This window comes from Haliaeetus albicilla, chromosome 3 (genome assembly GCF_947461875.1).
Source record: "Haliaeetus albicilla chromosome 3, bHalAlb1.1, whole genome shotgun sequence".
In the NCBI taxonomy this organism is placed as follows: Eukaryota; Metazoa; Chordata; class Aves; order Accipitriformes; family Accipitridae; genus Haliaeetus; species Haliaeetus albicilla.
In genome coordinates this window covers 34,575,488-34,603,442 of record NC_091485.1, presented here as the reverse complement: position 1 = coordinate 34,603,442, position 27,955 = coordinate 34,575,488, and the positions used below count along the sequence as shown (strand labels likewise).

General features: G+C 36.3%; 1 protein-coding gene across 1 annotated transcript in view; it reads right to left on the bottom strand.

Annotated features, from left to right (window-relative positions):
• The window catches only part of RP1 (RP1 axonemal microtubule associated), a 185,149-nt gene that overhangs the window by 56,037 nt on the left and 101,157 nt on the right, over positions 1–27,955 (bottom strand). Inside the window, exons 31-37 of the mRNA XM_069779350.1 lie at positions 24,610–24,779; positions 18,123–18,342; positions 16,621–16,775; positions 14,441–14,654; positions 12,858–13,048; positions 10,292–10,502; positions 2,053–2,204 (exon numbers count right to left, since the gene is read on the bottom strand). Of these exons, the coding sequence (XP_069635451.1) occupies positions 2,053–2,204; positions 10,292–10,502; positions 12,858–13,048; positions 14,441–14,654; positions 16,621–16,775; positions 18,123–18,342; positions 24,610–24,779 (1,313 nt within the window). The remainder of the gene's footprint in view (positions 1–2,052; positions 2,205–10,291; positions 10,503–12,857; positions 13,049–14,440; positions 14,655–16,620; positions 16,776–18,122; positions 18,343–24,609; positions 24,780–27,955) is intronic.

Here is a 27,955-nt window from a genome sequence, read left to right as displayed (position 1 = left end):
CACTGATACTGGGGGCACACATTGCTTAAAGTGTGTATTTGTTGGCTTTTTTGAACTGGGCCTGAAGAAACGAGGTTTGGAACATACTGTTCATGAATGGATTCATCTACTCTTTTGGGAAACCAGCTGTAGAATAAAATTTCCATGATTAAGACTGTTTTATTTCTTGTGACTTTGTAAGCTATCCTGTTGTAGACAGAAGTAGTTGTCTTGGAAAGGTTGGGTTGAAAGTGCAATTTGAAGACAAATTTGGGGACCAATTTGAAGGTTTGAAAACAAACATTAAAAACCTTGTATTGTTCCCATAGTTGCTGCCAAGTAAAATGACATACAAAAATTCATGCTACCTGTGAGAACCATACTGATCATGGGAATCATCTAGAAAAAAAGAGCAAAGACTAAAACCAGAGAATTAGGCATTTGAGGGCAAGTTGGAGTAAAGAAAACTGAGAGACTGAATACCTAAACAGTTGTTACTCGAAATCTTTTCCATAAGAAAAAGATTAGGGTTCTATAGCCCAGGATATAGAAGGGCCCTTTAGAGTTGCAGACGAAGGATTTAGCCTCTTGACCAGGTCCATTCAAAAACTGACACAGAATCTGGATTATACAGAAAAAATTCTTGTGAATTTGCAGATGAGTTATATTTCCATTGGAGTGAGTATTCACAGAAGTCAATTGCATTGTTCACATATTTTTTCCTACAAGTTTTATTCTTAAAGAAAATTTAACATACAAACTTAGAAAATAAAGAATAAAAAGAAAAGCTCAGGACAGTTCAGTTTTTTGAAAGAAACAGGAATCAGTCCCTCTTTCAGTCTGTACTGATACCTTATCCATTGTAGCAAGCAGTCTTGCTGTTCAGATTTCTCTAAGGTATTATCTTTAAGATATATTGTATATAACTATTATCTATATCACCCAAAAGATTAATGTATAAAATTTCCTATATTACTCCTTAAAGCCAGGTAAGCCCTACTATCCTGTCATTATTATTTTCAGATTTATTTTGTGAAGTCTGAGATAGCAGTTTGATCAGTTCTTGACAAACATGACATTGGGCACACATATTCTCTTCCACAATGGAGAGAGAAAATACAGGCATACAGAGGACGTAATGACTAACAAAGGTTTAGTTTGGTGTTCATACAAAAACCATTGTGTCTTCTAGAATCTTTAGAAGTGAAAAGAAAAGCAGATAAAATAAACAGAGGCACGTTTAAAGAATAAATGAAGCATATTGCAAGCAGAGATCTCTAGATTTCTACATCAGAGGACAAACTAATCTGGGTTGGCTGGCAATAATGAAATACTCTCTCCTGCCCTCCCCAAAAGTGGATTCTTATGTACTTCACAATGATTTTATGATTCCCTTAAAAAAAAAAAATTAAAAGATCTTCCAAACCTAAACTCAGAGCAAACTGTGGGGTCTAGTAAAGTATCAGCTAGACATTTTCTTTTGATCTGAAATTTGTTGTAGTTACTTTGCTCTTATGCCAATAATTACTCCAGGAATTACCCTTCTAGGAAAAGCCCTTTAAGCCTCAAAAAGCAAGAATGTGTTTACCATGTTTAAAAGCAGTAAGTGGATGGAAGAATTGGAAACATGAAAAAATAAAACTCTGCTTGGAACACTGACATTAGTGTTCAGAAAAGTTAACAAGAAAAGGTCACGGTCTAATGCAGGTAAAAAGGCAAGATATCCTACAGAAATGTTATCAGTTCTATCAATCTGGCATATTTTAACGAAGCACTGATACCTCCCTGGCCTTAAAAGTCTGCAATATTAAAATAGAACTTTTAGAGTATATTTAGTCCAGCTCAAAATTACTTTGTCAACTTAACTGTTTCATTGTTGACAATGCTGGTGATGCTTAAAAGCAACATTATCTGTGGAGACAATCACCTCTTTGTGGCATGAGAAAATTATGTCTATATGGAATATAAAACATTAGTATTTTTGATACTCTGTCCATGAAAAGCTTTATGTAAACATAAGTTCTGACAAAAAGACACTCACAGATTCAGTTACATTTTTCCTCATTGTTTTACCTGCCCTCTAACAAAAGTGATCAGGCTGTTTCTCGAGTTAAGCCATCGTTTCCCAGAGTCACTCCTTTGTCCTTGTATACAAAGATAAGCCTCACCAGTGGCATCTGCTTTCTTCAAGTCTCCCGTGTGCAAATGGATTGCATATTCCACAACTTCAGAAAAAATACACATACAAAACCAAAAAGTCAGCAGGAGAAATTATTCCTTGTCTTCTTGTCCAACACCTGAATTATATACCAATCCCTGGTAGAAACCATTGCAAATGTCATCCAAATCCCATACTGTGCCACAGAACAAGGAGTATAGTTTTCTTCAGTCCTGGTGACATACATAACCAAAACACGTTCCTGCCGCATAACTCCCTGTTTGGCAATCTGCAGAATACAGATTTGTTCTGCTCTGACACCACTCCCAGAAAATCAGCACTACTGGCTGCTGCTTGGGGCACAGGATCTCTCTCTTGTGTACTGCCCGCTTCCCCCTAAGGTAGGAAATCCCTTTCTAACAAATACTTCATGTTTATGTGCTATTTGGAAAGTCCAAGTTCTGCTTTCTAGGACTATTTACTCATAGTTCTTTGTTTCTTCCTTCCCTCTCTGCCTATTATTTTCTTCTTGAAATGAAATGGGAGTCTATGCTTATGAAGTGGTTTAGAAGAACTCTGGGACCTGATTGTCTTAAGCTTTAAACTCATGTAATTATCTCCCAATGAATGAACACATCGAGACTATCAAGCTTTCTCACTAGTCAGACCGTAATACTATTACAATGTTCTTGAGTTAAAGCATGTTCATGTGAAACAGAAATAATGAATTAAAAATTCATTCAACATCAACTTTAATACATAAATAGAAAAAACTCCTCACAGTTTGTATCAGTCTCCAAAGAACCTCCCATGTACTATATAATAACCCACAAATACAGATCAGCTAAGTGAAATTTGAGTTTCGGAAAAAGCATTCCTGATTTTCTCAGCTGTGGTCATAGTATAGGGATTAGAAGAGACACCTATGGCTGCTCTGTGAAGCTTCTGCTTCCTTGCCTCTTTCTGACACCAATACACAAGGGAGTGATGCAGACGAGACCAGATTGCATTAATTCTGAAGAAACTTCATGAAAAACTCATATGTTCATTTTTTTTAAATTACCTATTTTAGCCCCTGAGTTTATCATGGAAACAACAAGCAAACACTTAAACAGAAGCAGGTCACAATCTCAATATTCATGGTTTTAGAGTATCATTTTAACAAGAAGGAGGCCAGGAAAAAGTAGGAAGGCATTTTTGGGGGTTGGGTTTTTTTTCCTCCTAGTGTTGTAAGTCTGCTCTTACTCAGACTGCAATAATAAATCTGTGCTCATTTGTATAATGCTGGTGCTGTCACTTTAGGAATCTCATGTTGGTGGCTATATTAGGAATATGATCCTTGGGTAGTCAGCAGGGAAAGGCAGGTGCAGTAGAAAACACCTATGATGGGTTCCCATATATTCTAGGGATAGACACTAAAAGTTAGGAGTCTAAACTTAGATGGTGTCTGCTTCCAACCACAAACATCATTACTTCGGCCTAAGGAAAAAAGCTATTATCTTGCAGAAACACAGGTTTGTAAAACACAACTTTCTAATATTTTTCTGAAGGAGGAAAACATTTTTATCCACTGTAAAGTGCAAAAAGACTGATTTTTTTTTTTAAGGACTGAGCACCCTTAAAATCCAACATTTTACCAGTACTGAGCTATCTTTGACTACTCCAAACTATTCAGCCCCAACTCCCACAGCTTTCATCACTGGTACAGTAAAGCAGACATAGACAACATCTAGACTATGTGACAGTTACATGCTGGAGAAAGTCTTCCAGCCTCACTCTGCTGCTTGTCCCTGCCTGGGACCTGGCTGGCTGTACAATGTCTGCCTTCCCAGGAAACACGTGTGTGCAAAGAAGGGAAATGGAGCTTTAAACAGACATGAAACCAAGGAGCAACTAAGAAGCACTTTCAGTCTCACAATCACAAGCCAGAGAGCACTGAAATACACATTATTCAAGTCTGAAATAAGTATTTCAGTCTAAAATACATCACAGGATACACAAATATCTAAGTACACATCCTAGAAACATCTGATATTTTCAGTATGGTTTGCTTCTTGAATCAAATTTATTCCAAGATAGAAACGGCCCAATTTAACCAAACCATACATCCTTTAAAAAGATATAATTAAGAGAAATTTCTGGTAGGTTTGAGAATGATTGTTAGAACCCAGAAGCTAAGGCTGTCATTTGTTTTCATGCGTAGGTGATAGGAAAACAGGGAGGAAAAAAAAAAGTGTTCTGAGGATATTTATTTTTAAGCTTTTCTTACAGCTCTTTTCACAAGTTGGTGCTATTCATATTGAGTGTTATAATCAAAAGGCCTGATTTCAAATACTGTGACATATAGCTATTTCTTTACATGTCTAAAATAAAAAGGTCACATAACTGGAACAAGGGTTCTAAAGGGTAGGTTTGCATACTGATTGAAAAATTAGTATCTAAAAGGATTCATTAAATAGTAAGGGCTGTATCAGTCCACTAATAAAGGTGTGCTCATTGCAATAAACTTCTGAAATATCTTTGTTTCTCTTCATCTTTTACTACATGGAGATGACGTCTGAGAAACTCTGTTTTCTGAAAAGTAACTTTATTTCACTGCAGCACTACTTACTTTACTTCAGGGACCTCCTCTGGGATTTATTTTTTTTTTAATAATTTAAACCAAGAGTTGGGAAAGTACTTGTAATTGATGACATCACTCATGTTTGGTGATAAAAAGTAAACTAAGAGTTTTCCTAGACTGGAGCCCTAATGTATGTCAACCTTTTCTTTGAGGCAGTTAAATATGCACTGACAGGTGAAAGACAACATAGGTGCATGAAAGTCAGCATAGCTACACAGACTTGCCCTTGCTGGAGATCCAGATAGTTGAAAGTACATGAGCGATCCAGGTGAGTCTTTGGCATTTAGCCAATTGCATTTTTGCTTTTAGAGGAGTTAGGTTATGAAGGTAAGATTCTGTGTTAATCATGTAGAGCATTGCCTTGCCTATATACCTTGGTCATATAAGCAGATTCATTGCAAGTCAAAAGGCTACTTGTGTGAATAAGATTGGAAGAGTTTGGTCCACAGATTCGATCACTCATGTAGGGTGGATTAGAAATCACAGTGCTCACAATCATCTTTACTGCTGTGGTCCAGAATCATTAATATACTTGATCACGAGCTTAGCTTTAATCACACAAGTAGTATTCAAATGAGATATACACTGAAAATTAGAAACATATCTAATGCTTTTGCTGAGTCAGTATTTTCAGTGGAATCTGCTGAATCTATTGTTGCATAATTTAAAGCTTTATGTAGTCACAGCAAATATTTCCATTAATTTTCAAAGGTTTTGGATCAGAGAAAGGACTTCCACTATATAAGTGAAGTAAAAATATACAAAGTAACCCTTACAAAGGAAGGCATAACACAAAAGAGGTGCTGGGAAATTGAGTAAAAGTTTAAGGGTGAGTTTGGGACCATTCTGACTCTCAGATGAACAACATACCCCAACAACAAAAATCTACTAAAATAAGGTGTTCTGTTCAACCTTGCCATTTTTTCATCTCTTCCCAATCCTATTTATAAAAGCTCTGTTTCAGATGTAAGCCAACATGGTGTGAAACTGAAAGCAATCACCTAATGCTCATTAAAAAGGGGAAAAACATGAATTAAAGATAGGACAGAAGGTGTTGCTTTGAATTTGCCTTTGTTGTTGTTGAATTTACTATGTACTATGTATTCAAATATAATTTATTGTGATAATTCAGTAACTTTTGCCCACAGAACTCTCAACAGCCTTTCAAGGGTGAACAGTTTAAATGATACAATCACATCCTTTCTGAATGTTAGAGATATAGTTAAACCTTTTACACCATTGTGATTTTAGCTTTGTAAAGAAATCAGGCAATGCAGGTAATTTTTTCCAGTGGGGGGAAACAGTAAGAAAAGCTGTGGGGGAAGAAATGAACTATCAAATGAACTCCTCTTTTGTTGGAGCTCTCAAGACCTCTTCTGTTTCTGCTCTCCTCTGTAGCTTGTCAGGTTCACCATGGAAACATAAGACAGTACGGGTGGTAGTGCAAATGGGGCAGGGTAGGGTGCTGTATTTCAGAGGTGTTAGATATAGCTGACAGGGACTTTTTTTTTCAGAGGCTTCTGCAGAAGTTCTACTCTACAAAATAGTAAAATAAATAGAAAAAGGCAATATGGGGAATGAGTATTCCAGAGGTTATTGTCATAATTCCCCATTAAATCAGGGGGTTTTTTTTAATGAAAGTTAGGCAACTAAGAATTAAAGGCAAGTAGAGTAGGGAGGGATATTTTTTAAATGTTCGTTTGGTTCTATGGCAAAAAAATAATGTGGAAAACTAAATTTGATGCCTAACCCTGCTAATTTATCACATAAGAAGCCTCAAAAAATTAAAATCATCCTTTCTGCGAAATTAAAGATTAGGGACAAGATCCTCAGTTGATATAGCCACATAGCTAATAACCCTCAAGACAGTGGAGCAAATCAGTGTATGCCAGTTGAATATCTGATCTTATTAATCTAGTCAAAAGTACAGGGTTCATCTAACCTGCACAACAGAGTGTGGTAGAGAGATGCCTGAGTCAGCAGGAATTTGAATCAGTAAAAGTAAGCAGCAGCATGATTCACTTCAGCTCTACACCTGAGCCAGCCTGGTTTGTGTGAGTTTGATACCATGCTTGAGCTAATAAGCCTAGTAATTCAAAAGACTACATTAGCTGAAGCATCTCTAAACTACTTTCATTTGGAAAACAACATGAGACTTACCATTAACTTTAATGAAAAAGGAATTATTTGATAAATATGAGATTCTGGACTGCATTGTATCTGGCAAAGTTAAGTATCATGTAGTGAACTACTACTCCATGCTCAAACACGTCATGGTACACTGCTACATAATACTGATCTATTATGATTAACAAAGCAGTGGAAATGTTATACTTTATCTATTAACTACAAAAACATAAAGTTGGGTGATTTTTAATAAAGATCAATATGTTTGCTAATACAGATGTTTCTCACTACAGATATTAAACACTTAAATTCTTCATGTTCTTATGTCAACAGACTCAACTGGGGGAGGGAGGAGGAGCAGGTTGTCAGTAGACTCAGAAAAAAAGCACTTTATCTGTCGCAGGAACCTAATGTCCACCAGAAGAGTCCAGTTCACAAATGGTATTAAAAATCCTTTAGTAAAGAAAAGGTAACATTGATCTTCAATAGTTACTTCAACAGCTACATATTGCAAAGTTCTTACTGTAGCTTCTTACAGCTCCTATTGCTATATAACTCCTGGTGCGTGCCTTCAACTGCAGTCACAAATAATGGCATTCTAAAAATCATCAAGAAATTATCTAGAAATCGTCAAGAAATGTGGAGTCTAACAGCAAGAATTTCTAAAAAGTTAATTGTTATTGTGTGCAATTATTTTGTCCCAGTGTGTTAATATGCATATCAATGTCCTGCACAGAATTATCACAGAATTATCTCAGAATTCATAAAAAAAAATTTAATAAATGTCCTTTAATCCAAAGTCCAAAAAGATGCATGATAAATAATTTGGCCCACAACACAGATAGACTAAAATAATGTGCTCACAAACACTAAGATGGACAGACTAAAGAAAAGAAATAAAAAAAATAATTTGCTTCTGTGATACTAGCTAATATCCAGAATACAAATTCAGCTCTGAGATAATCTCACAGAACCTAACAAAATTATGCAACAGAATAATTTGACCTTGCTTTTTTAATATAATTGTATCTGGGAAGTTACCTACAGTCTGGGCTTGGGCACTTACTTTTAAGAAGAAATATTTCTACAGATAGAAAAAAAAGCAATTTCAGAGGTTCCCATTTAAATTTTGCTTATTTTTTGTTCATTTATTTGTTTTTAATTATTAATAATAGATTCAATGATAGCTGATAACTGTGATGGGATTTACTGGGCTTGAAAAATCATCCTCATGCCCCACCAGATGAGGTGGGCTATGCAGCAGACATGGACAGAGGATACATCAATGCTCGGAAAGAGATGAAAAAACATGGAACAAATGTGTTTGTAGGTGCAGGAAAAAATTGGGACTGGCCACCGCTTTTAACAAAGGAATTGCAATTTTCCTGAAGATTACAAATTCGCATATATATGTATTTTTGCCTTGCTAAATCTCACAGAATTACTTAGTTTAGAACAGAAGTAATTATATTAGTATTGTCTTCATTACAACCAGGCAATTGACATTACTGGTAAAGGTTACTGTTTATTTGGATGCTTAGTTTTTAGCATTTACTTTGCTTACTAAGAAGTTATATGCCTGTTGTTTTCATTGTCTGGGGATAGCAATGATCAATACCTTTCAAAATTGTTCTTTTGTCTTTATTTGAATTTATTTTATCAAGATGTTCATTAAAGACATCTCCATAAATGGATGTCTCTTTCAAAGCAATAATGAAAGCAAACATATAAAAATGAAAAATTTTTTTTGTCTCTAGTAATCAAACTGTAATTCAAGGAAGAAGCTGACAGAAATTTTAGACTGAATTAGTATTGAGGCTACAAAGGCTAAAACTGATATTAACACTTCCAGTTGTAGATCACTGGAATCCACAAATTTACTTGTGAGAAACTTCCTAGGTTAGTAGTTACTAGCCATCTATGGAATAATTTTTAAGGGAGTGTATACACACATCTTTTTCCTGGAAAATTTCCAAGAAAAACAGCTTAATTTTCTAATATACCTCAAAACTGTATTGCTTTACAAGTCTGGATAGTGCTGTCTGACAGTATTGCCATTTGGTTCTTAGCATAATAGAGGCTTTGAGGGATGTATTCTAGAAAATTTTTTTGTTTGAATTTCTGGACTTTTTATATGTAAACATTTAACAATTTGAATTCTGAAAATAATTACTGATACTTATAATTTTCCCCATTTTTTCATAAATAAATTGGGGAAATAGAGCTTTTTAACAAACTCTAGATTTACTGTATTCATGATTGTACATCCTGAATATATTACATCCAACATCCAATGTTGTTTTGAATCAGATGGATCAAAACACTAAAACCAAGATTTTTTTCAGTAAGTGAATACAAGGCTACTAATTGTTTAAAGTTATACAAACCCATACAAAACCAGAGATCTAAAAGGTCTTCAGTGTTTTATTTGTTCGAGTTTCAAGTTTAAATGGGATGAAATATTTAGGAAAATCTCCTTAGAGAATAGTGTGCAAAAGGTCACATGGAATATTTTATTCCTTTTTCTGGGCTGCTTCCATTTTTTTATATTAGTTTCTGTTTAAGCAGAATATTCTTTGTACTATAGCCTCTAGCAATAAAACTCTTAACCATCACTAAAATCTTCAATTTATGATCTTTACTATCCCCATCAATCCTCTTTATTCTAAGGAGCTGGATAGATGGGGAGCCTATTCTTAAATAGCTAGTGATCAAGTTATCAGTATGCAATTGGTTGTTCCTTTCCATATTCCTAAGGGAGTAGGAGAAATCACTTTATTATCTCTCTGGCATCATACAATTCACATGTGTTACTAACAGCAGAGAAACAGGCAACATATATATTTTCTGTGGAATATTACTTGCTGTACTAAGAATTTCTCATCAACATCAATAAAACACTAGTGCAATTGAAATTCTTGGGTATCTCTTTGCTGGCTGATTGTAAGACATTTTAAAAATTCTATCTCTGTTTTGTAAGGGGTCTTCACAATTCTTTCATTCTTAAAACTTTACTACGTTTCTATGTTACATAAATTTCTTTGTGAATAAGAAGATTCAGGTAATATCACACAGTAGATTATATTTTGTACACACCTTCAGTTAACATAGCATTAATTTGAAGAGAAAATAAATAATCAAGAGCTAAAACTGTAAGATAACTAACATGAAAGAAACCAAATTCTATGTTTGGTGTCAGCAGTTACATCATCTTTCATAATCCTGATACCAATGATTTCTGTTTTCTCAGCTTTCTTTTGTGATAAATGCATGTGCAAAACCATCATATTGCTTAATATGAAATTCTTGTGGAAATCCTCACACAATATTTCAGGCCCAAGAGAGATAGACTGGTATTCCAGTGACAGATACTGACCCCAGTAACAAAAAAAGACTTGGCTTACCAGGCAAAGGCTCCTGATCTGCATAGAGAGCTGGCAGTTCCACACATTTGTCTTCATTAGGGTTGAACCAGCAGTCAAAAGCTAAATACATCTCTTCCTTTGTGCCTGTGTGCTTCATATGCAGTAAATCTAAGTGCCATGGCTGTTTTAGCTCACTACGTGGGCCAGTTACTTGAACTTTGTATATTGAGCCAATATCTGCCAGTTCATCCTACGTTAGGAAAAAAAGAAGATTAATGGATCTCATTCTAATTGTGCCAGATCAAATGTAGTTGACAGCTGTATGTAACAGTTGAACAAACTTCAGTAGTTAAAGAATTGGGGCAGATTTATAACTGCTATGATTTTTCCCCTTTCTAATGTGAACGTGGAGATGGAATGCTTGATGTTTGATATCAGGAAACAAGTGATGGCAGTCACTGCTGAAATTTGTACACAGAACAAGGCACGTGTTCACATATATTACGCTGATTCAGTAGATTATTTGCAGGCACAGAAACTTTAGTCAATTTAAAAAATTTTGAACACTATTAGAAATGTTTCTTCCAACTTGTAATATAACAACTGTGCAATTAACCATAAATTTGAAGAATTAATCCGATTTTGAGGAAAGATCCAAGAGATCCTCCATCTTCACCCTACATCATGTTTTCATATAGAAGCTGTCCATAAAATTCTCCCTCTTCTTGCATTCATGCTTGAGAAAAAATCTTCTAGTTCTACAGGGAATAGTACCACATCTCTATGACATACCATTGCTTAAGTGAAAGTAGAGGAGACCTTAGATAACTATTGTTCTTTAACCAATAGATAATTATTGGTTTTAAAACAATAATTTTTCCCTGTAAGGGAAAAAGAAGGGAGAAACCAGAAGTTATCTGTTCCTCTTCCTATTCTCTACTTCTCATATTCTTTCCCTTGCTCTTTCATTTCAAATACTCCCCAGTTAGTAGAAGTGCATGTGACCTGACTTCAGCCTTTCCTCTGACAGGGCACTTCCAATTCCATACTATTGCTTTATATTTACCAGAGGTTCTTGGAAATAACTTAGGAAAACCTTCTGGATACTCCTCATTTTGGATGATGTTTATGGCCTAAGCTACTCTGCTTAGTTCCTCTTCCATTAAAGAAAAGAGGAACATCAAAAACTAGCCAATTATTTCTTTAGCTCAATCATTAAGTTCAATTTACCTGACTAGTAGGAAGAAGAACCAGGAAACAGTTTCTTCATTCACAACTCCAAGGCTGCTTTCTAATGAATTCCCAAATAAAAACTAACATATTTTCACTCACTCTTTTGGGTTTTTTTCAGGGCTCTTTTCACCCCTTCTTTTTTTTCCTGATTTTCTCTTGCTACCTGCTTCCGCAGTTCCAGCAGTCAATTCTGAAGAAACATCTTTCAGGACATGGCTTCATGGACATATTTCTCTGATGCAAAGCTGGCTTGTGAAGTTCCCACTTCCCTGTCTGCCCCTTTGCTCCCATTCCCTCAGTCCTGCCTTATATTTGTTTCTGCAGCTGCAGGATGAACTGATCAAGGTTAAAACTAAGGCTGAGGAACCAATCAAGGTTCAAAATCATTTTTCTCACAGGCTTCAACCATTTCCTCAAAACCCACAAAGGACAACAGAAGGATGGAAGAAGCAGTACAAGAACAGGACAAGTAGTAGTCAGACTTCCCTTGAATATTGTCCTAGCTTCCAGCACTTTGTGGCTCAGGGATTTCCTGAGCCAGTAGAAGTGTCTGCAGTGTTTACCTTTGGGTCAGTTCCAAATTCTACTGAAGTGGTCTTTCATGGAGAGCAAAACCAGAAAAGTGTAAGAGCAACGCAGCGTTGGCACTAGAAAGGAATTATAGCTATAAGAGGGAAGTAAGAGCATTGAGAAAAGAAGCAGGCTACAATTCAATGAATGTGGACCTCAAACGCTTTTTAATATTTCAGTTAATGGGTAATAGGAGGAAGTGAAGACAAATGATGGAAGGGCAGAAGAAGTGAATAAAGAAGGAGAAAACTTACGGGTAAAAAGGAGCAGATCAAGAGGAAAAGCAGTGATAATGACAGGCAAAAAAAAGAGATAAACCATTCAAGAAAAGGCAGCCCGGTGAAATGTGGTGGCAAGGATGAATAAATTACATGACAGAGAAAAAAGAACTTTCTGTAAGTTTCATCTCATTTATGATTCTTCCTTCTTCATCATTGGCCCCAAAAGCTCTATAGTATCCCATGGCATAGTGTATGTTTACAAATTACTTTTGTGAGATCAACAAAACCTGTAAATCAGTACCTGCAGCATGATATATACTGTGATATGTACCAAGGGACCAATTTGCTCACTTAAGCATTCTCAGTATGAGACATCAGGAGAATCTGCTCATTCAAAAACCATTGCTCAAGTGGCAGTGTTACTACCTACAAACAAAAATGACGACCTGTGCCAAACTACCCAGAGGACTTAAAAATCAATTTGGTAGTTTAGTTTAAAGAAACAATATATCTCAGAATTAAGTGGGTTATTGGCTACATGATTCTTAGGCTTTTCTTTCAATAGAGAAAGGTTGAAGTACTTTGATCTGAATTGCTTTTCCGGTGACTAGAAGTGGCAACTTTTTGTGACTCAGGTTGCCGTAGAAGATAAAAGAAAGGCATATTTGATCCTCTTCGTCGCTCAAGTCAGATCCAGTGATGTCCATTATCCAGAGACCTGATGACTTCCTGTTGATTTCAGGCAGTTTAGGACTAGAAGTCAATCTTCTACCTTTAAAAATTATCAAAGAGAAAGAGGAAAGATAACAGCATGAGTGAATGGCATAATACAGCAGGACCGTAGCCTTTACAGTACACAAACAAAGCTCTATTTGCAGGTTATGTTGTATCTATAGCAACAGTCCATTACGAATAAACACATCAATACCTTTATTATATTTTTTGCCAAGAATTTAACAGCTTAATGTTCTTTCCATGTTTAAAATTTAGTTTCAGAGGTATTCTCTTGATGCCAAGGTATTTTCCTTGTCATGTTTGGAAGTAATTGCTAAGAGAATATTCAGACACCTTTTAGAGTTCTAATTAATTGTTCTCAAAAAAGCAATCAATGTTACTAAAACCAATTTGTCATTTAGAAGCACCAGCCATCTGTAGCATGTAGGCACCTAATGCAAAATGAATAATACTAATGAACTCCGCTTGTAACTAGATCTTACCTACCAATACAGTATGTCCTGTAATAGTGTGAGACTGACAGGTAAACCTATAATAAACACACAAAAATATTTGCAAGATCCTCAAAAGATCAATATTACTATCTCCCTCTCTTTTTCTTCATTAATTACTGTTATCCTTCATTTTCATTCTGTTTTAACCATTCTATGGGAAATGAAAATGGTTTAACAGAAAGGAACAGCTCAGTAAAATGTACTTTCTACAACTCAGAAAAAACACACAACTGAATACTTGCATATCTATCATACCTTATGTTTTTAAGCTGTCTTACTACCTCTGGACAAACTTTTGTAGCTCATTTACTTTACATGGAATTGTTTTCACAGGATTGAAGGGAAGGATCTTTTCTACTAGTTCTAAATGACTAATGGTCCCGCTGTAATTGTTCTTTTGCCAAATACATCCAGGTTTAGATTTGCACAAATTGTGGTGTAGTAGGCTTGAAATGAGCAGAAACTGAGCATACCAGAACTGTTGTTTTGTGGTGTGGAATAATACCACAGATAAAGACTAGGCTCATTTCACTAAAGTAACTTTTCTCTGGATTTCAGATGATATCCTAAGCTACCTGAAAAGTGGTACATAAAACTTAAGCTATTTATCCCTATGAGACACATATCCCAAACTCTAATCTGCTTTAAATCTTTCATTGCAGTGTGCTATAATTAATATGGAAGGCAAGTGTTCCATACACAACACATTGACAAGATGGAATTTTTTTAACTTTGACCTTACCAGATGTGGTTTTGCTCTAATAGTAAGATCAAACTGAAAATTCACATTTTCAATAAAAGAAAGATACTATATAGATCTGAAAGAGCTGTAGCCAAATTAAAAACAAAAACAAAATCAAAACCAAACCAAACCAAAACCAAAACCAAAAAACCCTCCAAAACCCCAGACAGGCCAGTTTTGCAGAACACCTTACCAACTGTCGCAATCTCACAAACAGTGTCATATAATCCCAGATGAGTATCAAGCCAGTTCCACAATGGGAAGACCCATTCTTTGTCTGAGTCTTGTGATTGTTTGACTGTTACCATCCTGAGGTACATCCCAGCCCCATAGCCTTCTCCATCATGTCCTATGACCACTTTTTGCAAATGACTCAGAGAAACAGCTTCCACCAGAAATGAATCCACCTGCAAAAAAGGGGAAATACTTAATAAAACAGAGATTGGACCCAAATATGCTTGAACTTCAAGGAAAATGTAGTCCTGGATTAAGCTGAGGATTTAAAATTTGTGTCTGTTTTTTTGTAATATTTAACACAACATCTCCCCTCTGAATCTGAGAAAACACACGCTGATTATACCTAACATTGAATCCCACATTCATTGTTAATGATACATTGTAACTTCATTTGATCTTTGGACAATATGGATCATTTCATCAATCATTTCATATTACATTAAAATGCATATATGTCAACCTTCTGAGAGTCAAATAGTTTTGATGAGATTTTGGTTCTTATCAAACTTCTATCTTTCAGGGTACTTCTAGTTTCTAAAATTTATCATACAAACCTAGATATATATTTATAGTCCTAAAGAAAATTTAGAATTCTAAAGAGTATGTTCACTCCAAGATAGCTTCTAAATTCTTCTCTAATAGTCAGAAAAGCCTATCTTTTTGTTTTTCTTACAAAAAGAAAATAATTGTGGAAACAGCAAATGGAGAAAATAGTAAGCAATAGAAGGGAGGAAGTTACGATGAAGGTGGAGAACAATCTGAGCAAAAGATGAGAGATGGGAAGGGAAGCAGAATGGAGAAGGCAGAGTAAGACAAAAGAGAAGTAAACACAAGCATCAGTTGATGAGAATAAGGACAACAAAAACAAGAAGATAAGGAAAAATGTGAAATGCAAAGAAAGAAATTATATGCCCCAATAAATTCTTGTTTGTTTTGTAAGAAAGCCAGGTGTTCTGTATATGGCCCAACCCAGGGCCAGATGGACTTGATGGTAACTGATAAAGGTCAACAAGGTTATGAACAATTGGAGTTTTAAACAGCAATGTCTAGGATTATAATTAACACTCTCATCCCAATAAAACATTAATTCAATAGTAGGAACTTCCTAAACCAGATGTCAGAGCAATTATAAAAAAGAAGATAATAGGAAAGTGATCTCTAAAAAATGTAGTCCTTGCCAAAGTCCTGTGTGCTGTCCCTGCTACTTTTTAAATAAAAATATTGGAGAAGTAGATTTTCTGCTACTAATATTAAAAGTACTCTCATAAGACAAAAGTATTGATTTTTTTTTCAAAGAATAATCAGGACCCAACAGCAGATTGTAAGCAGAAATAATTAAATTTTTAAATTAAGACATTTTAGGAAATAAATCTGTGCATGAATGTAAATTACAATAATTATTGTAGGGTGTTATCTTCTGTATATAGGCATAGCCCTGAGATATACGTAGAAATGAAATTTAGAAATTCTCTCAGTTTGTTATTGATTCCACTTTTACCCTACCAAGTGGTAATTGTCTAATGAAATAATTTCACAGAAATCTAAGACTCTCCTTGACAATGTACATCTTGGTAGTGAGCTTTATCAAACGTCAGTGTTCAGTGAATGAACCTCTCATAGGAAAGCCTAATACAAAAGAGAAGAATTTTATTGTTATTGGTCATCTAGAAACACTGGTTTTATGTGCATTCTCTTAAGTGGAATTCTTGTCTCTTGTCTAAACTTATTGAGTAGACATTGAGTTAGTGTTTCATGTGGGATTGTGGTTATAGAAACATCACTGCTTGCAAAAGTCTCACAGCAATTTCTGTAACTTAATCGAATCACTGATTTTTAATTCTTTGCCACCTGTGCTGTCTTATATTTGGAACAGAAGAAGTAAGAAGCATGATCACAGAGGTTCTCCCCAGTAATCTGCTTTCTCTGTGCTCATGTGGAGACTTTATTATCATGCGTGGACGTTCTTGTACAGGAAGGAAGTAACACAGGCATTGGTCTACTGCAAATATCTGGGAGATAAATTCTGTTTCCAAATTTTTGCCCATCTGTAGCAAGATATATTCTGAGTAGGCATTAGGTGACACTTACTGCAGTGCTAACATCTGCAAATGTGAGACAGCATTATCATGCCATTACCTTATTCCTTTGAAATTTTCTTCCTTTTGCTAAAGATGTATGAAGTTTCCTCACACCTGTGTCCCCTCTTTTGCCATAGAGAGTGATATAAACATTTGCAAAAGTTTCTGCTCCCCAGCGGTCACCAATATGTACAGAGACAACATACTTATAGACTGTACAAAAAGAAAAAAAGTTTAGATAAATCTGACTAAGTATAAGGTGTACTTAAAAGAAAACAGCAACACAGAGTATTTAGTAAGACTACTGCTTGTTTTTATTTCTGCAGCTACCAAAAAATCTGTTACACAGCAATTCAAATAGCCAGGTTACTCTTTATGAATCTGATCTCTTCATGCTAAGTTCAATGAAGACTTTCCATTAATTTCCTTAGAAATTTGAAGGATAATGGACTTGGACAATTTAGACTTATGCAGCTTAGAGCTACTAATTTCTAGACAAATTCTGCCCAATTCTATCTTAGTGTGCAAGGTCTGGAAAATAAGAATTCATCTGAGTTTGCTCAGGGACTGTTAGAAACTGAATTATCTTCGCAGTAGATAGTAACTATCACAGGTCAAAGAATAAGACACTATGTAAACTTTATGCAAATTAGAATAGCAGAGATAGATGTAGCATAGCATCTGGATGCATGACATGACATATAAGTTTAAAAATATACAAAATGCACTTATTAATTTAAGGTGCATGACAGGAGCTATAAACTTTTTGCCTCTGTAATGCTCCTGTATAAATGCACTTCTACACAGTCAGATTGGATTTTCTTCTGAGGAGGATCATTAAATTGCATATATGTTCATACTCATACAAAAAGAATAACCAAAATTTTTCAAATGTCATTTTTTATGTACCGTCCTGCTGAGCTAACATTTAACTAATGTAATGCTATAGCTCCTTCTAAGGTCATGAATAGTTTTGAGGTATTCAGGGACCAGAACTTCTGGAACTTTAGAAAAGTGGTCATGTCTCTAATTACTTTTATCTCATATGTAACTGCTAACTTTTCTGAACAAATGCAGTACTTCTATAGGTCTTCACATTCCAAGAGCATCTCTGAATATACTCAGAAACTCTCAGCACGTCAAAAAATAGTCCTTAGGGAAAAACAAATAGAAAACTTTTTGTACAATGAGGCTTACTTCTGATACTTGTGTTAGTAACTAAAGCTATTATAAGCTAAGTAATTCATTAGTAAGTCTACCACAAATCACTTCCATGGCTTTGAACATGTGTTTTATCTTTAAAAAGTATAATTATATTGCTCAGTTTTGCAGACTTCAAATCACACAGAAGATTTAGCAACTGTGAAACCCAATATGCGGCTTAACTGGAAAATTAAAATTTCTTAAGTAGTCAGCATTTTTGTAATATATATATGAAGACAGTTACAATAGAGCCACTGAGGAGTTCAGATCCAGACAAAGTGCTATATTATATCTGTGGCATTGATTTTTTTTCCAAGAGGTTAGTTTACATTATTTATATCTTCTCAGTGTTTTTACCTGGTAAAGTTTTCTGGTCCTCATTGACCACAGGGAATTCTTTCACTAGCTCCTTGTCTTCTCTGTTAAGAGAGAGCCAGCAGTTGCAGTCAAAGTTCAGTTCTCGTTTTGTATGTATCTCTTCTAAGTGAAAAGACTTCAAATGCCAACCCTCAAAGCCTGGCACATCATCACAGCAGACCCGAATCTTGTATACATCTCCCAGATCTCCAGTCTCAACCTGCAACAAATATGATGAGGAAGAGCACACTGTCAGGACTGGTTCACTTACAGAGATTTTCCCAAATCTCTGTATAGAATTCCTAAACTTAACATTAACCAATGGAAAAGTTGAACTGGAGGCTGGGATAAGTATGATGAGAGAATCAGTTCTTCTCTTTTTGGTGGTATGATCACGGGTGAGATTGTCTTCCTTATTTTCCTCTGTTCCCTTATTAGTATTGTAAGCATGATGTTCTACCATTAGGGTGAGACAAGGTTAAAATTAGTAACATCTGTGCATTTAAGCTCTTTAGACAAAAGGTAACATGTAAAGCTTTGACCCTACTGGATAAAGAGAGCATTAACTTACCTTTAAAAGTTACGATATCAGCAGACAAGTGAGGTATTAAAATTAATGATAATTACTATAAGCCTAGAAAGTTTTAACTAAATTCTCATTTGCAAAATGATTGGATTTAGAACATGAAATTACTTTATAACCAATTCTTTGGAAAAGAGAAGGGATATCCCCGCATGAAAGTAAATCATGAACGTTACAGAAATAACCCTGTAGAGCAACACAGCCCTGTTCCCATACTACATATGGGAAATGCAGTATCTAGTTGCTGATTGTGGGCTTCTGTGAGATCTGGTTAAACCATGCAACCTAGGGCTGTGGGTACTAGGATGACCAAACCGCATCAAGTGCTAATGATCTGCATGGCATTAACCACTGCATGATAAGTCTTCTGAACACCATGAAGTGGAGTGATGCAGCCTGTCACTGAGGAACTGCAAGAAAGACAGGGTGGGAAGTGATTTTCGAGTGAAACAAGACAGAATTATTATTTGAAAAGGTAATGATGACAATTATTTTTAAGAAGGATCAAACCAGAAAATGTTGCTAGTGGCCTTGTTCTTCTCTCATATTGCTTTTTTAAAAATTTTTTCCGGACCAGTCATAACATAAGCTTTGGTGACCGTTGCCAGGAAATAAATCCTTTGCGCATCACAGTAGCATCACAGTAAGAAACCGAAATTAGTCTCACATAATCATGTGCTGGCACCAGCAGCATCACCAGCAGACTGGCTCCTAAGACAGAGTGCAGAGCTCCTAATAGATTTATTTATTCTGCTTCTCAACAGTGCTCTGCTCTTGACAACCCTTCACTGCTCATCTAGCTTGCTTAAAGCTAGTTCACATGCGTTTGCACAGTGGACCCATACATGTACAGAAGTATCAGCTACCTTATTCTTATTAGGGAGGAACCATACAAAAAATGTGGTTTTGTCATTTTGGGAGAGAGTTAGCCACCCTCGTTAATAACTGCTATGCAGATAAGAAATAGTAAAACATCAGAGTATGAGGAGGAACAATTAACTGAAAATAAAGCAACCTGTCAAGATCATTTTAGAGGAGCTTGAACTGTTTATGATGCAGAACTTATGAAAAGAGGCCTGTGGTAGGAAGGAATTGTACCTGATGGCTTAAAAGATCCCTTCCATTCTGAATTTCTTAAGGTAAGTGTTTTAAGTGGTTGCCATGCCACTCTTACAAAATGTCAAGATTCAAGGCATTGTTCTTTAAGGACCAGGGAAGAAATCCTTCCTGCTCTCTGTAAAACAGCCCTGAGGCTGCAGAGAATCTCTCAGTTCTTGAACTGCAATTCCACAGTACCCACAACAGCCACATGGCAGTAGCTTTACACTGAAGAAGATGGCTCCAGACTTGTCCCCTCTCTAAGCCTAGCCCGCCCTCCCTGTCTGTATGCCATGGCGCATATGGAACTTAAGGCTGTCCCAGACTACAGTGCACAAGTGAGAGGAGTTATGCCTCTTTGATCTACCACATCCTCACAGATCCCTGACTTGGTCTCCACCATTGCACCGTGAAAAGGGAAACGTGGGCAGAATTTCATGTCAAGAGTTTTTCATTCATGCTGTGTGTGCTGCAAAGGAAATCATTAAATATGATGGACTAAGTGGTCTAAATCCTCCTAAAACATGCATTCATCTTTTGTTAAACTTAACGGGAATTATTTGGGTTCATTGAGAGGAGAGCACATGGATTCTTCACCCATCTAAACTACACTTCCTTCACAGGCAACAAAATCATTGCTGCTTCTCTTTCAGAACCAGACTACTGACTTGTAAAATTACTGCCTGCAGATTTTCTTTCTTGTGGATGGAACTCATGACTGTATCACACAGCTACTCTAAATGCCATGCACAACTTATTCCATAAAGCTCTCTGGTTTGGAGTTGCAACGTTACAGAACTTGTTTATTCTTATATGACAGGGCAAGCTGTACCTCACATTTTACTTTGTCTTCTGCTACCCAAATTTGCAATTCTCTGGGCTTCTAAATTGTCATAAATACATGTGTTATAATCCTTGTAGGAAATGCACAGTTGAGATATATAGGAAAATAATTTCAGAATACAGGATAGACTATTTAAAAGCCACTATTTTCCCTTTTCTTTCTAGAATCGCAATTTCAATTAATTCTATGATTGCCTTTGAACAAGCAAGCACTGGTAATCATACTGTCTATAATCCATGGAATTAAACACCACCAACTATCTTCAGTTGAGTGTATTAGATATTTCGCCCCTTTCCATGGGTTTGGTTTTTTCCACCATATTTCTGGCCATTATTATCCTTTCTGTTCAGCTCCATCATTGTAACAGAGCATTGATGTTACATCATTCTGGTAATCCTTTTCAGAGCAATTTAATATGATCTGTTTGCCTTTGGAATACCATATCCTATCTTTGATCCCATAATTGGCTTTTCCCTCCATCGATGCCTATTAATTGATGTAACATGACCTTCAAAGCAGAGACAGACAAATAATCCATCACAAAGTATATAACCAATGAATATCCCAGTTCTAACTTTGCAGAATGTTTCCAAGAGGACACTTTACCTTGTTTTTTATTCATGATAATAATTTCCTAATTAATTTTTCCACATTTATTTCTTCTGAACAGTTTTATGTAATATTCAGTACTTGAAATCTTAGCTGAGTTGGATGTGATTTGTCATATACTAAACAACACAATATTTTTTCCATTACATGATTGAAGGAAGATGGCTTTTATAATCAAGAGGATTCTCTGGCAAGGCCACTGGGGTATTGAAGCTCTCAGAGACAGGTAACTGATGAAGATGATAAGAGAATTTCATAATATTTTAAATCTTTTCCTTTTTGACTTACACAGGTCTTCTCCAAAGACATCATGCCTAATGTAATTAAAGCATTAAAAATTTACTGTTTAGGTGCACATTTAAAGTAAATTCTTTATCACTTCCCTGTTTAAAAAAAAAAGGCACAAAAATTATTCTATTTAAAAGGGTGTGGTCAAAGCATCCTAAAATTCAGCTGAACAGCTTTCTGTCAGGAACTCCAGAAATCCTACTGCTTGTTGTTTGGAGCATCATCTCGTACTGTGGAAAACATATGGAGTTTTGCATTATGTGATTTAAAATTTACTGTCACCCTCACGGTCCTTAACAAAACATACATTCCATATTTGTTGTGTATTTATGAACAGTCCTATTTGCAGAGCTCTGTTGCTCATATCATACTACCTGTGCTAGTGCTTTGGAGAGTAGTTTTAGGGATCCCAATCTGTCAGTCGATATATCTTTGCATTTTATGATTCTCTGGATAATAGATTGTGCATGATACGCTAGGACTCTCCAAAGGCGTGCTCTGACAAGCCTACTCTGTAAGTAACCAAGAAACACTGACGACTGAGAGAAAGATATATATACTTTACAGATTTACTCATTCCACATGAGATCAACAACTGATTCCTATCACCACCGGAATATCAAGAAAAAAAAATTCTACTACTGCACTGTTAGTTTACTTTCATTTTCCCAGTTACTATTCAATGTGTGTGTTCACTGGAGATGGCATGGTGTTTGCCGTGCTATCTTCAACTAGAACTCACAGCAGATTCAATAACATTGACACATTTACCTATTTCTTATTTTAGTCATTAGAACTAAGGTGTTCAAATTAAATTTATTCTTCTTTAAGCAGCTCACCCACTGTACTACAGGTGCCTGAGATCACTGAAACCCAACAACTGTACCTGATAGCATGCTGCTATTTTATCTCTTTTAACAATTTATTCTTTATGCTTGCTACATGCAATTAAACTACACCTGTTCTTTCATAGGAGTTGATTAGAAATATTTTGGATCAAATAATCATTCTGAATATGATACACATCTGTGCATGTATTTGTGTGAGAGCTCCTGGAAAATCAGGAATTTACATGTCTTCCTGTCCTCAGTGTGCAATAAATGTATCTCTGAGATCAAAATTAAGCTTACTGTTTCAAAACAATGTGAGCTGCTTACAGCACATAACCTGGTGTTCTTTTTACTGCACTATATTACTAAGGACATTTGTCTAGGACCAGGATCTTGAGGGGGTTTAAAAGTTCATTTACTCCTGCTTGCTGGAAAGCTGAATTCACAGCTTGTCCTCCTTGTGATATCAAGCTCATGCCTCCAGCCTTCTGCTACAGTGGGAGACCATGAGCAAAGCTTCTGCGTTCTTCTGAATAGCCTTAGTAAGAACAAAGAAAGGGAGAGTAACAAGAAACTGGGTTTATTAGCTGGGCTATTTTAACCACCTAGAGAAGTTATGAAGGTTTTTGTGGAGATACCTGCAAATCCCCAAATACTCCTTTCTATTAGACCTGCTATTCTGATTTCCTTAGAATGCCACAAAAACTGTAAAACACTGTAAGCAATGTGGCAAAGAGACAAAATTTCATGCACAGTAAACAATGCTCAAATAGTATTAACTTCTTCATACAAAGCAACAAAGCCAAGGACACAAATAGCTAAAGGGAAAATATAGGCACTAACCCAAAGCCAATCCAAAGTATGAACAAGCATTTAGAAAGCCGTTAGGGTGGAAGCCTGGTACGATGGATATGGTACCATGGTACCTAGGATAGTAGACTATGAGGGACAACCATGACTGACACATAGCAATAGTAATTTCTCCTAGCACGGTACCCAGTCATTGAAATTAGGCAGTCTTAACAAGAAATACATGCCATTTGGGAAATCACCGACAAGTTGGTTGTTGCAGAAGTCTGCTTTGTGCAAGGATGCCAAAACTCAGCCAGTTGGTGTGGTTGCTCCATAGATAGATTCTGCCTCTATTGACCTCTTCAGTTTATGACGATGGCTTAGGAAGCTCCTTCTGTTGCGCAGTGCGTTTGCCGTCTGTGTTCTGGTAAGCAGCTGCTTTCTTGACTTTAAGAAGTGCCATTTATCTTTTCATTTACTCCCCATAAAGTTCCTAAATTGCTTTAGCTTGTTATTTAAATTAAAAATTCAGCCTGGATCAGGTCATTATGATGAAGCTTTGACAACATTTTCTAAATGTAGTTTTGCCATTGTTTCCAGAACATTTATGGCAGCCATTGAAAAGTATTTCTGAGCTTTATAAAACTGCCTTGAATTGCAAGCTATTTCTCTCATCTCACTGGCTAGAAGTTGTACTTCATGCCAATCAACAGAATTTGCAGTGACTTAGCCTAGAAAGCTAGGACAGAATTTGAACATTAAAAAGATGCCTCAGATGAATCCTCTCAAAGCAGCAGGATGCATGTCAGGTGTACAGGTAGTCAGGACTGTGTTAGGGTTGATTTTAATACTGGCCATATATATGCTATTGCTTCAGGTTTCATCACACTTTGATATGCATGAATGCATTCTCCAGTGATTTATGATTAGCCAGAAAAATCCTCTGCCTACTGGCCTGAAAGACAGAACTATTTTGGGGCAGAGTGGATACTGCTTTACAAAGACTGAAATAAAGGAAAGAAAAGCCCACTTATGTCCCCTGGGAATACTGTCAAATCCTTCGTCTTCTGCATTCGCAAATAATTGTATATTGCCTTTTGTATAAACTGCAATTCAGGAATCTTTAGAGAATTAGAAAAAATGCAAGATGAACTGGTCAATGCAATAAATTACACAAAAGGGACCAATTTCCCTCCATGGTGCATACCCCTGAAGGCACTGAAAATTCAACACTGCAGCTGGCTGTAGTAGAACAGGACTACCAGCAGAAGATGACCCAAGATCTAAAGTTATAGCATTCTATCTTTTTAAAAAAATACATCATTTGTACCAGTCAAACTAACATTCCATGTGTATATAAATATATGTATATATATATATATATTTTGTCTAGAGAGGAATGTCATGATAAGGTCTGTGTAGTACTCTATATTTATGACTTACAATGAATTCATCTGTTGCTCTGGGTAGAAAGCACAGGTATCCTGGGTTTTGTGGAGAAAGCAGAAGCTCATCACTTTTTCCCTTTGAGCCATAAATCACAAGGGTCCTTTTACACTGTTGTGGCTCTGGGGAATCTCCATCTGTTTTAACCTGCACTCTCCACTGTTGTGCTAAAAAAAATAAAAACAACTTTAGCATCAACATATCAATTAAACATTTTTAGTATCAACGGCAGAGACCAATGGATGTCTTTGTTATCATTACAACTAAGAATTTAAAGATTACTATGAACTTGCGTCCCATTTAATAAAAAATAGACAGACATTCCTTCTCTTGGAGGTAATTTTAACTTAAATCAGACTTGATAAACACAAAATGATTGTTGAATTGGGTATGAAAGCAGAAATTAACACCAAGGAAGCAGGAAAAGGACTTTTTGCCTAGGTTTTTGCGTTCTTTATATCCTGGTTTCAGCTGGGACAGAGTTAACCGTCTTCCCAGTAGCTGGTACAGTGCTATGTTTTGAGTTCAGTATGAGAAGAATGTTGATAACACACTGATGTTTTCAGTTGTTACTAAGTAGTGTTTAGTCTAAAGTCAAGGATTTTTCAGCTTCTCATGCTCAGCCAGCGAGAAAGCTGGAGGGGCACAAGAAGTTGGCACAGGACAGAGCCAGGGCACCTGACCCAAACTGGCCAACGGGGTATTCCATACCATGGGACGTCACATCTAGTATAGGAACTGGGGAGTGGGGGTGGGGAATCGCCGCTCGGGGTCTAGCTGGGTGTTGGTCAGCGAGTGGTGAGCAATTGCCTTGCGCATCATTTGTCCATTCCAATCCTTTTATTATTGCTGTTGTCATTTTATTAGTGTTATCATTATCATTATTAGTCTCTTCTTTTCTGTTCTATTAAACCGTTCTTATCTCAACCCAGGAGTTTTACTTCTTTTCCTGATTTTCTCCCCCATCCCACTGGGTTGGGGGGGGAGTGAGTGAGCGGCTGCGTGGTGCTTAGTTGCTGGCTGGGGTTAAACCACAACACTTTATAACAAAATAGTTGCTTTAATTACAGTAATTAATTTATTAAATTTCCATTCTTAAAGTGTTCTCACATGACATGAAAGAGAAAACTAACATTTTGAAAGACTTGTATGTGATCCATTTGTAAGAACTGCTGGCTAATACTCAACTGCTTAAACAACGAAACTTAAACTTCATTTCTCAGATTTTTCTAACCTAATGAGTCATGTTCAGTCTGCTCATTTGTCAGATGAGATCATTCATTAGGGTTGAGTCCAAAATTTATGGAATTCCAAAGAGGTGTTTGCACTGACTTTAGCTCATAGCTTGGCCCTTTCAGAGATTCTTTGTTGATAGGTGACCCATAATCATAACAATGTTTGAAGTCCAGAATGCAACCGATGAGCTACAGAAAATGAATCCAGGTGTGGAAAAAATACTGTGTCTTAGATGGACAGTATAGATTAGAAAGTTACTTACCTGCTTGAAAGTAAATCTCCTCCTGAATTCAAATGAATTATTTGTAGAAAAGACACTTTATCCTGCATGGTAAAGGGAACTTAACAGTGGAAGGAAATCAAAAGCCTGCGTTTAGACTGTGACCGGTATTGTGATAATATGTTAATTTGCTAATGGGATTAATATAAAAGAGAATTATTTTGTGATTGTGTGTAAACCTACAATGCAATGTGCTGACAAAATAAATTTTAGAATAGTTTAATTAAAAAATAAATTGGATGTGATGCTTTTTCTTACAGTACTGTGCGCTTTTTTCATACCTTTTGTTTTTCTCCACCTACTTGGAGATGGAGACTGGGTGAAAACCTGTTCTGGTTTTCTTGATTTCTAATTTTCCTCTGGTGTTCACATTGTTTTCTTTAGCTAATTCTGTTTTTCCCCTTGTTATAGAAGCTGTTTCTGCATTACATCTGACTGTTCCCTGACTCTTCCGGGCTCAGCTACAAAACAGCAGGCAAATACACATCTCACCATCAGTCTGCTGAGTAACACACTAGCTGAAAGGATCCTTCCATCTGAACTCTTTTTTTGAGGTCATTTCCAGGAATGAGTCAGATGTAGTATGTGGAAGATCCACACTTTGCCTAATGAGGAACTTTTGTTGTTTGATATATGTGCCAGCTTTGAATTTTGTCTCCTTGTGCCAGGTTGGCATGTGGTACCCTTCAGGGTGTCACGCTTGGTGAAGTCAAGCATCATTTGAGCTTCTGCTGTTCCTGGGCACTCCACGGGTTTATGAGCAGCTTCAAATTTTTACAAAGACTCCCAACATAGCCCTGAACCTCTTATCCTCTCCAACCATGCCCCATCTTGAAGGCTGTCCCAGGAACACAGCAGAGAGGAAACTGAGATAATTTTGCATTACTCTGTTTCCCAGGTGAGGGGTTTTTTTCTTTTTGTAATATCCCTGTGCTTCAGGACAGAGCAAGCCCCAAGTTAAGAGAAAACACGGATGCATAACTGCCTGTTCCATGCTCAAAGAGGCAGCATGTTTAGAGAAGGTATTTCAGCATTTTTTATTTTAATATCCATGACTGTGTTTTTAATTATTATTTCAGAAGAAAGGCTAAGACACGGGTTGGGAGTTTTCCAGGAAATAAATCAGTGGTTAACAGATTTAAGGCCTCTTAGCATCTGCGACTGTTTGTTCTCCTACATTTACTTTTAATGCTTCTATAATTTGGTAACTGAGCTAACCCAGACTGACTGCATTTTCTCTCAGTTCAGCAAATTCATTTAACCTGCTCATGCTAGAAAGAAAAAAAAAATCTTTTTTCTAATATTATATTCACTTAGACAGCTACTTGGTAAGGATGGTTATACCAGACAGGAGACAGGCGCCAAATACTTATTGCATTCAGTGTTTTCTATATCTCTTTTCAGGATATTCTGAAGTTCTGGAAATCAGATGGCTGGGCTTGAATAGGTCATCTTCTGTGTTTCATGTGCGTGGCCACATTAAAAAAGAGAATTTTCCCCAATAGCTTCCTTCCAGAGTTACTAGTGTATTATTGTACTTTCAGCTTATGCGTAAAGCTATAGACATTTTCTTTGAGACTTCAGTATGGCAAATGCTAAAATGAATGGTAGGGGGAAAACAGAATTCTGTGAAAAAAATCTCAGAATTCCTCTTTTCTAAAATAATATAACCAAGGATCTGATTTCACATTACAGAGATGTATCCAGAGATACGTTAGAAGCAGGGGTCATTTGTTGACTTTCAGCAATTAAATGGAATCAGTTATAACAATTTCCTTCCAGAAAGTCTTTTAACCACTAGTTTGGAACCTGAAAGACGCTTGCAGT